This window comes from Carlito syrichta, unplaced genomic scaffold (assembly GCF_000164805.1).
Source record: "Carlito syrichta isolate Samal-C Ts95f unplaced genomic scaffold, Tarsius_syrichta-2.0.1 Scaffold120544, whole genome shotgun sequence".
NCBI lineage: Eukaryota > Metazoa > Chordata > Mammalia > Primates > Tarsiidae > Carlito > Carlito syrichta.
In genome coordinates, this window is record NW_007064640.1 from 133,816 (window position 1) to 144,145 (window position 10,330).

Consider the following 10,330-nt stretch of genomic DNA (forward strand, 5'->3'; position numbering starts at 1 on the left):
CGCCCAGAAGGACTGCACTTGGAGCTCAGGGCCTTGCTGAGGCTAGTTAAGGTTACGTGGGTCCTGAGCCACGAGGCTTATGTCCTTGTCCCCCGCCGTCACATGAAGACACAGCAAAAGGGCGGCCGGCTGCAGGCTGGGGAGAGAGCCCCTGCCGGCACCTCCCACCTCCGGCTGCAGCTCCATCTGGGCAGGCTCCCACCTCCAGAGCTGTGAGACGCAGACGTCTGTTGTCTGAGCTGCTGGGTCTGTGCTTTCTTGTGACGGCAGTCCCAGCAGACCGACATGTAAAAAGAAGTCCGGCGTCCATTTCAGCTGAGAAGATTTCACCAGACGTAGGCTGTTCCTTTTTTAAGAAACAGCCTGGCTATGGAAAGGAAGAATTTCACTTCCAAGAGGACCTTCCTGTGTGTTGGGGAACGGGGGGGGATTTTTATTTTTCTTTTTTCAGTTGGGACCTCACTTTGTTGCCAAGCCACCATGCCCGGCTAGTTTTTAAATTTTTTTTTGTAGAGACGGTCTTGCTGTGTTGCTCAGGCTGGTCTTGAACTCCTGGGCTCAAGCAGGTCTCCCACCTCAGCCTCCCAAAGTGCTGGGATGACAGGTGTGAGCCACCACGCTCGGCCTAGTGTATGTTTTTTTGTTTTTTTGTTTTTGAGTTGGAGTCACTCTGTCGCCCAGACTGGAGTGCAGTGGCCTCTCCCGGCCACCGCAGCCTCGCCCTGCTGGGCTCTGGCGATCCTTCTGCCTCAGCCTTCCGAGTACCCGGAATTACAGGCGCGCACTACCACGCCCGGCTGATTTTTTGATTTATTGTAGAGATGAGGTCTCGCTGCCCAGGCGGGTCTCGAACCCGCAGGCTCAGGCAATTCACTCACCTCAGCCTCCCAAAGGCGCGGGATTACAGGCTGAGCCACCGAGCCTGGCTGTGTATGTTTTTTATAAGCAGAGTCAAATCAAATGATTTCTTGCTCCCTGCCTGCAACTCTGCCAGAAATTCTACCCCTTGGGCTGGTTCCTTGCTCTTGCCCGGGGCCTGTATCCCTCCCCAGGGATGATATCCCCCGGCTTGTGTCCATGTGGCCGCAGAGACAGCGCCACTGCGGGCACGCCCGATGGTGTGGGACAGCCTCTGTCTTCCTCCTGACCTTGGCAATTCCTCCTTCAGCCCACCTTTTCACGGCCACTCCTGACCCAAAACAAATACACGAGGTCACTCTCGATTCATTCAGTCGCTGAGTACACAAGCCCTGAGGCCCGCTGTGCGCAGGGCATGGGTGAGGCCGGTGGCGGCCAGCCTGCAGACCGCGGGCATGCACTGGGGGAGCGTTCTCCAAGAATCAGCACATATTTGTCCGGCGGGTGGTAGGTGACAGAAGGATGCTGGGTGACGAGGCTTCAGCTGGAGGCCTGGACATGGGCCGCCGTAGGAGGGAAGCAATGGGAAGCCAGGCTCCGTGTGGACGTGTGTGTTCTGGGGCGCTAGCTACTGCATGTTTTCAGGGAACAAGTAATGATGATAACGATAGCCGTCCCAAGGATGGCTTACGAAGGCAGTGGGAGGACTCTCGTTTCCCCTGTCTGTGATCAGTCTGGTTCTGGCCAATGACATAAGGAGGACGTGTGCCGGGGTGGGAAAGGCCTAAGGAGCCAGCTCTTGATCCTGCTCCTTCCTTCTGCTTGGGAAGACGTGATGTCGGTGCTCTGCAGCCGCCTTGGGCCCATGAGGGAAGGATGGAACAGAAGGAAGACAGAAAGAACCCTCTCCCTCGCTGCCACAGCTGAGCTACCACGCTAACCCAGACACGTCAAGCTTGAGCCTCCTTGTTATGTGGGGCAGTGGAAAGACTTCGCCGTTTAAGCCAGCTTTCGCTGAGTCCTCCATGCCGGACAAACATGTCCCAAACCCCAACACACACAGCCATGCCCGGCGGCTCTTACTTTGGAGAGTAGTTGCAGACGAGGTAGACAGCGTTCTCCCAGACTTCGCCCCAGACGGTCATCCTCTGACAGGTGTTCACGGCACAGCCGACCTTGTTAGTGGTGGCCCAGACTATCTGAAAAGATGACAGCTGTGTGTCACAGCTCGAGAGACAAGGCACATAGGGGGACTGAGTCTGGCCTGGGTACAGTGAGTGCCGCCCTGAACGGGTGTGCAGTCGGGGACTGAAGGAGAGGCACCCATCCCTGACCCCTGGGAGATGGACACGTTTCTTTGAAAGACAGACAAGCTGGGCGCGGTGGCACACGCCTGCAGTCCCAGCACTTTGGGAGGTGGAGATGAGAGGACTGCTTAAGCCCAGGGGTTCGAGACCAGCCTGGGCAACATGGTGAGACCTCGTCTCTACAACAAATCAAAACGTTAACTGGGTGTGATGGCACAGGCCTGCAGTCTCAGCTCTTGGGAGGCTGAGGCAGGAGGATCACTTGAGTCCAGGAGGTCGAGGCTGTGGTGGCTGTGATTATGCCACTGCACTCCAGCCTGGGTGACAGAGTGAGACCTCGACTTAAAATAAATAAATAAACAAAATAAATAATAAAAGAGAATAAAAGACAAACAAAACACACACCATGAAAATGTCCTAGCCACTTTTGGGATATACCACATAGTTGGGATATATCAGGAAGCAAAACAAAGATCCTTGCTCGTTCCTAACACGTTTTTCTTCATGGATCGCCTAATTTCAATACCACATTTTGATACACAAAATAAAATTTAAAAATAATTAACCAGCCAGGCGCGGGAGCTCACACCTGCAATCCCAGCACTTTGGGAGGCCGAGGTGAGAGGACTGCCTGAGCCCACGGGTTCGACAGCCTGGGCAACAAGGTGAGATCGCATCTCTACAATAAATCAAAAAATTAGCCGGGCGTGGCAGCACACGCCTGTAGTTTCGGCTACTCGGAAGGCTGAGGCGGAAGGACTGCGGGAGCCCAGCAGGTCGAAGCTGCGCTGGTTGCGAGGGCGCCTCTGCACTCCGGCCTGGGCGAAAGAGTGAGACTCCAACTCAAAAAAAGCAAAAAGAAAAATCAACCGTAAAAAAAGAAAAGAAAATGTCCCAGCAAGGTGCAATGGCCATGGAAGTTTCCGGTGCTGTCTCGGCTTCTGACCTCGTTGAGACCCAGTAAACATCACCTTGTTCCACCAGCTGCATTCTAAGCACGGATTGGGGGGGGGATCAGGGCAAAAACAGCACGGGGGTCTTACGGGTTGGGCAAGAGCCCCGAAGGCGGGGGGTGGGGAGGGAATGCCGCGGCTTGGGGAGCAGGGCTGGGTCGGGCCGGCCGTGTTACCTGTGTGTAGTGGGTGCACATGGTCCCCGTGCACCGCTCGGGACACCAGGGGTTGCACTCGTGCGGGTAGGGGTAAGTGTAGTCCTTCACCTCGTCGTACCAGGTCTGCACGTGGGAGCTGGGGGAGCGGTACCTGCCGGGCAGAGTCAGAGTCAGCAGGTCACGTCTCGGCCCCGCAAGCCCCGACAGAGACCGCCGCGGCCACACGGTGGGCCAGAGGGGGCGCCTCAGGGGGAGGTCCCCCACTTCCCCCCGGCCCCCGGTCAAGGCGCTCACAGCCAGGACCGTGCCGGGGGCTCCTGCAGGCTCCCGGGTGGCCCCAACACCACCTGCGTGCACGGGAAGTCCTACGTGGCTCTCGACGCGTCCTTTGTGTGTGTACTTCCATATACATTGGGGGACTGACAGGCCACCCGGGAACCCCATCTTTTGCAGACATCATCATCCAAGGCGAAACTTAAGGCGTGAGTACATTTAAAGTCAACATAGCCAGGGCACGGTGGCACACACCTGTAATCTCAGCACTTTGGGAGGCTGAGGTGGGAGGATCGCTTGAAGCCAGGAGTTCGAGACGAGCCTGGGCAACATAGCGAGACGTGGCACACACCTGTAATCTCAGCACTTTGGGAGGCTGAAGTGGGAGGATCGCTTGAAGCCAGGGGTTCGAGATGAGCCTGGGCAACATAGCGAGACCTCATCTCTACCAAAAAAAAAAAAATAATAGCCAGGTGTAGTCCCAGCTACTTAGGAAGCTGAGGCAGGAGGATCACTTGAGCCCAAGAGGTTGAGGCTGCAGCGAGCCATGATCGTGCCACTGCCCTCCAGCCTGGGGGACAGAGTGGGGTGCTGATTCAAAAATCAAAATAAAGTCTATGTAGAGAAAAATGTGAGGTACACGGGAAGAGGGAGGCAGAGAGGACACTCACGAGGCAGGGCAGGGCCTGAAAGGTGGGATAGATCAGCTCTGGGGGACAGGGCAGAAGGTCCCTGTCACCCCAAGAGCAGCCTCCAGCCTCACGCTTTTTTCTCGTCACGCTTGACTCTGTCAGCTGCCGGGGGGCTGAGGACCCAGACACAGAGCAGAAAGCTCGCGCGAGAGAAACCCCTGGGTGTACCGAGCTTTCGGTCTGGGCCACGTCCAAAAAACTTCTTTAGGGTTTACCAGATAGAGCCGCTCTCCTGCCCACCCCCACGAGGAGGTCCAGCCGGACATCCTCCATCCTCCCGGGAAGTCAACGCCTCACGGTCACTGCCCTCACTTCAGCCCGGGTGCCAAGTTGGCCCCACTGTTTTTTTCCCCCCACCCTCCTTTCCTTCTTTCTTTCTGGGTTTGTCTTTGGCTTTGGGGGCACGACCATAGCTTGCCACACTTCCACCTCCGGGGCTCAGGCAATCCTTCCACCTCAGCCTCCCGAGCAGCGGGGACTACAGGTATGCTTGGTTAATTTTTAAAATTTTTTTGTGGAGATAGGAGTCTCACTATGTTGCCCAGGCTGGTCTTGAACTCCAGACCTCAAGCGACCCTCCTGTCTCGGTCTCCCAAATTGCTGGGATTACAGACATGAGTCACCATGCCTGGCCTGTTTTTTTTTTTTCAACCAGGAAAGAAAATAAACTGGACAGAAACCCATGGTCACACCATCACCAGCAAGTGTAAACAGAGTGGTTTCAACGCTAGAAAAGGCCAGCAGGGGCCATGACCACTTGCAAGAGCAATGTGGCCACCAGGCGGTTAGCGGTCTTGTAACAATCACCAGAGCGTAGGCAGTGGACCCAGAGCAAGGGGCAGCGGCCTCTCTCCCCGGGGCCACTTGGGGAGAGTCACGCACACAGTGGGTCTGCGGAGTAGAAGGAAACCCATCAGCCTGTGTCCCAGCAGACACGAGGTCACATGGGCTGCTGGAGCTGGAGCGCTTCCCGCAAGCAAGCTGGCAAAATTCCCCCGGTGGGAGCAGAACCTCGCAACCCTCTGCCCTGTCAGTCCCATGGCCAGGAGTGACCCTCACGAAGCCATCATGGCAGACAAGGCAGAAAACACAACACACAGCCAGGCCGCCAGAGAGAGGTGACCGGACCAGTCTGTCCTGGACGGGCCCTGAGACAGCCTCACGGAACCCTCCTCATGACGACTGAACCGCAGAACATTTTCTGATACTGTGTGGGAAAGAAGAAAAAAAAGATGCCCAAGCTGACCGGGCCACAGTTACAACCACATCAGAATACGTGGGCACGTGGCCAAGTACCACAAGGGAGACCAGAAAAATGAAAAAGGCTGCCTCAGGCTGGTGGAATTCTAGGCCTCCCCCCCTTAGATATTTTCCTTGAATGTTATCATAAGACTGTTTTTAGAAAAAGCAATGTTCACCGAAAAAAAAAAAATCCCGGTGGGGATTTGCCTCCTTCCACTGGGAAGCCCACCCGGGTTTGTCCTGAAAACACACAGATCCAAGGGAAGGAATCTCCCGGCATGAGGGAAGCGAGACCTGGCCCGTTTGAGAGGATATTTAGAGGCCAGCCTGTTTTCGATAAATAGGGCAAAAGGACGCAGATTCTTGGCCCTGGACAAGGCTGAGAATTCGGGACTCGGGGAGGACAGGCTCGTCGGCCGGTCATTGTTTCTGAATTGGTCGTCCGTGGCCGTCCTCCGCTTTCCTCGGGGAGACCGGCCCTCTGGGTGCACAGACACGAATGCCCAGGCTGACCTTGGGAAGGCCAGTGGGCTGCACGCATTAGACACCTGCCAAGCCCTCCTGTGGGGGAGGGGACAAAAGCAGCCCAGGCCAGAAGCAGGTCCGGGAGCAGCAGAGCCACGCCCCCCCCCAGGCTGGGCCCTCAAGAGCAACGAAGCCCAAAGGAAATGGCCCACCAAAGCAAGCAGCTCACCCCAGACCTCCCGGCCAGCAGCACCTGGGGCCCAAGAGCCTTTCTGCGAGGATGGGCGGGACCTCAGTAGACCCCGGTAGTATCCGGTCCAGTCTTCGGCGTCTGGGGTCTGCCAGGCAGGCTCCCAGTCGTCCTGCCAATGACTAAGGAGTGTTCCTGGGCACCGTGCCTCAGTTTCCCCACGTGTTGTTGATGGATGGGTGGTGTCTGTCTCTGTCTCTCTGTCTCTTTTTCTGTCTCTGTCTCTATCTCTGCCTCTCTGTCTCTATCTGTTTCCCTCTGTCTCTGTCTTTCTCTGTCTCTCTGTCTCTGTCTCTCTGTCTCTTTTTCTGTCTCTGTCTCTATCTCTGCCTCTCTGTCTCTATCTGTTTCCCTCTGTCTCTGTCTTTCTCTGTCTCTCTCTCTGTCTCTGTCTCTCTGTCTCTTTTTCTGTCTCTGACTCTATCTCTGCCTGTCTCTGTCCTGTCTGTTTCTGTCTCTGTCTTTCTCTCTGTGTGTGTCTGTCTCTGTCTGTCTGTCTGTCTGTCTCTGTCTCTGTCTCTGTCTCTCTCTCTCTCTCTCTCTCTCTCTCTCTCGGCTTGGCATGGTGCCAGCGCACAAGGTGGGGGGGCACGGCTGCTGGAGAGTGCATGTGGCTCTTACCTGCCCCAGTGGACAGCCAGGTTCTGGCCGAGGGACACCAGCAGCCCAGTGGGCCCATGCTCCCAGATGCACTCGTGGGCCCAGGCTGCCGCGGACTTCTCCAGCTCCTCATCCCAGGTCTGCAAGGGGGAGACGGCACCAGGGGGTCAGGGCAGGGAGGGGCGTCAGGAGCAAACACACAGCGACACCCAGGGCAGCTTGTGGCAGCTTCAAACCACATCTTGCTGGTCTCCAAGGCTGTCCCCAGCACTCCTGCCGGGCCTGTGCCGTGCGGGGACCCTGGGCAGGTCCCTTCTCTCCTGGCCTCAGTGTCTGTGCAGTGGGAGAGAGCCGCACTGAATGGCACATGGCGACCGCCCACACGCCCGTCTCTCCAGGCTCCGGAAGGCCGTCTCAGTCGATGGCGGTGGCTTCCTTTCTTTAAACGCGTGCCACGTACAGGAGGTCCCGACTCTACCCGAATCCTTGCACTGCGTTCTAGGCCTGGGCCTTTGAAGCAGACGTTCTTATTCCCATTTCACAGACAAGAAAATCAAGGCTCGGAGACACAGTGACGTTTTCCCAGGTTCCCACACCGGCCGGTTTCTGAAGCAGGATGTGACCCAGGACTGCTGGCACCTGTGCCCTCTCCTGGAGGCAGGCTACTTGGCTGCCACAGCAGATAACAGGATGCCATTCCCAGGCCAGGGAGGGAGACCCGAACTTACCCGTGTGGTGGGGCCAGGTTCAGAATCCCGGCCTGGGATGGCCGTGAACCCACGCACGTATCCACCCTCAATTTCCTCATCCGCAGAGTGGCACGTGGATATCCCCCACTGTGAGTGTAGCAGGGGAGAGGGAGGTGCCCAGCCCTGGGCCAGACGCAGTGGGGCGCGTCTCACCCACGTCAGCCTTGCTCCGGCCTGCACATCAAGCCGTGGAGGGCTCCCACAGGGGTCTCAGCCCCGCCGGCCTCCCACGCAGCACACAGCAACGCACCAAGGTGATTTCAGTTTAGGGTGATGGAAAGCTCTGAAGAGGGATGGCGGGATGATTGTCCGACAGCGTGAATGTACTCAACGCCACTCAACTGCACTCTTGTAGGCGGGGCACGGTGGCTCATGCCTGTCACCCCAGCAACTTTGGGAGGCCGAGGGGGGAGGATTGCCCGAGTCCAGGAGCTCAAGACCGGCCTAGGCAGGGAGACCTGCCACTTCCCACCCACTCACTCAATAAGTCTGTAGGGAGCCCTTCTTGTGCGCAGGGTCTGGGGACAGATCTGGTGGCTTTGAATCGAGGCATCATGGCTTATGGCCATGTGGTTTGCACCAAGTCCTTTAAAGGTTCACCTCGCTGGGCTTCAGTTTTCTTATCTGCAAAATGGTGCTTATACTCTCATTTTCCAGGATTACTATCGGGTTAAACAGAACAAGTCACAGGGCGTGTGACAGCCGCTTGGCACACAGGTCACAGCCCCCTCAGCCGCTGTGTGGGGGAGACGTGTGTCTCCCAGCAGGGCCGCCCCAGGCCAGTTCTGCCCATGACAAAGTGATCACAGCTTTAAAGAGGCAGATACCAATGGGGCCAGCTTTATCAAAGCGCTTCCCTGGGGTGGGGGACACACAGGTGCATTAGCAAGACAATGCCGGTACCCCTGAAAGGTCAGTGCCCAGTCTCTGAAGAAGACCTGGGTTTTTACAGCCTCTCAGAGCTGAGGGACGACAGTGTGGAGAGGTTCCAAGTCCGGGAAGGAGTGAGCCCAGCAGGGGGTGACTCGGTTCCCTGCAGCTCCCGGACACTGGACCTGGGGGACATGGCGCCATCTTCCACCACACCTGGAAAGCCCATCCCAGGAGTCCAGAAGGGCTGGCCCTGGCTGCCTTGTCACCACTGGCTCCTTCCGCTGTTGGCAGAGGCTGGGGTCAGAGGAGGCTCTGAGAGAATGGAGCGTCAACAGAGAGGTTGGGTAACCTGCCCAGAGCCACGCAGCCTGCAGAGGGTAGAACCGGGAACTGGGCCGGTTGACTGGGTGAGACACTGTGTCCCTTGGGCCCCCGTCTGGCATCCAGCTATGTTCCAGGGAGAGTAGAAAGGAGAGTCTGCACCCCAAGCCCCAAAGAAATCTACCCTACAACGTTGGCACGAGCTGCTCGGTGCATGCACCTCTGGAAAGACAGCCTGTGTTTCCCCTAAAATTTGCACAGCCCCCTGGACAATCTCTTGAGGGAAAAAAACGGTTTCAAGACACATTCCCCAAGGCTGGCCCTGCTCAAAGGGCTCTGCCCACACGGAAGGCCACTCGCCCCGGTCCTTTGGATGCCCACAGCTGTCAAATCCATGGTGAGAATCCACGGTGAGTCCTGGGAAGGAGGGGCGTGGTGGTCTGCAGGGGACAGGGCTCGGTGGGACCAGTCTAAGAAGGGGTGTAGCCGTGCCCATGGGGCAGCTTCAGGGGCTGCTGGTGACCTCTCTGGCTGAAGCAAAGTGAGAGAAACAAGTTGTCCAGACAGACCAGGGCTCTGACCGGAGGCCTTGAATGCCAGGCAAGGAGCAGCTAGGCTTCATTCTGGCCACAAAGGTCCCAGGAGGTTCCGGAGCAGGAGGAAGACTGGGAGGAAGTGAGGTTTAGGGAGCATCATGTGATGGCGGGATTCAAGCTGGGCCGGAAAAGGGTGCAGTGGTGCATGCCTGTCATCCCAGCACTTTGGGAGGCCGAGGAGGGAGAATTGCTTAAGCCTAGGCGTTTGAGAACAGCCCAGGCAGCATAGCTTGACCTCATCTCTACAAAAAATAAAAAACAAGCCGGGTGTGGTGGTGCACACCTGCAGTCCCAGCTACTCGTGAGACTGAGGCGAGAGGATGGCTGGAGCCCAGGAGGTCGAGGCTGCAGTGAGCCATGATCGTGCCACTGCCCTCCAGCCTGGGCGACAGAGTGAGACTCTGACTCAAAAAGAAAAGAAAGAAGGAAATTAAGCAAGAAATGGGCTGGAAGAGGGCGGGGTGGGGGCAGTGAACACCAACCTGGGGTGAAATTGCCAGATAACCCAGGGCTGACAGGACCGGGATGAGGAGGGCATGGGAAATGCTGAAAAAAGAGTCTCTGGCACCGGCTGGGGGTAAACTAGACACGGAGTGAGTGGCTGAGAGCAGAGGCCCCATCGTCAGTGAAACCCCAGTTCAAATCCCAGTGGTGCTCAAGGGCCTCAGTGTCCCAGTCTACAGAATGGGGAAAACAGCAGCCCCTGCCTCACAGGGCCGGGAGAATGGGCGATGCTACGGTCGGAGAGTGTCCACGCTGAGTGTGGTGGGCTCACAGCACACCTGTCATCCCATCACTTTTGGAGGCCGAGGCGGGAGGATTGCCTGAGTCCAGGGGTTCGAGGCCAGGCTGGACAACATGGCGAGACTTCATCTCTACAATAAGTCAAAAAATTAGCCAGGCATTGTGGTGCGCTCGCCTGTACTCCCAGCTACTTGGGAGGCTGAGGTGGAAGGATCGCCGGAGCTCGGCAGGTTGAGGCTGCGGCGGCCA

The 10,330-nt window shown here is 57.2% G+C and overlaps 1 protein-coding gene across 1 annotated transcript in view; it reads right to left on the reverse strand.

Annotated features, from left to right (window-relative positions):
* CRISPLD2 (cysteine rich secretory protein LCCL domain containing 2) overlaps window positions 1-10,330 on the reverse strand; it is a 53,554-nt gene that overhangs the window by 42,601 nt on the left and 623 nt on the right. Inside the window, exons 2-4 of the mRNA XM_021707588.1 lie at window positions 6,820-6,938; window positions 3,295-3,427; window positions 1,942-2,057 (exon numbers count right to left, since the gene is read on the reverse strand). Of these exons, the coding sequence (XP_021563263.1) occupies window positions 1,942-2,057; window positions 3,295-3,427; window positions 6,820-6,938 (368 nt within the window). The remainder of the gene's footprint in view (window positions 1-1,941; window positions 2,058-3,294; window positions 3,428-6,819; window positions 6,939-10,330) is intronic.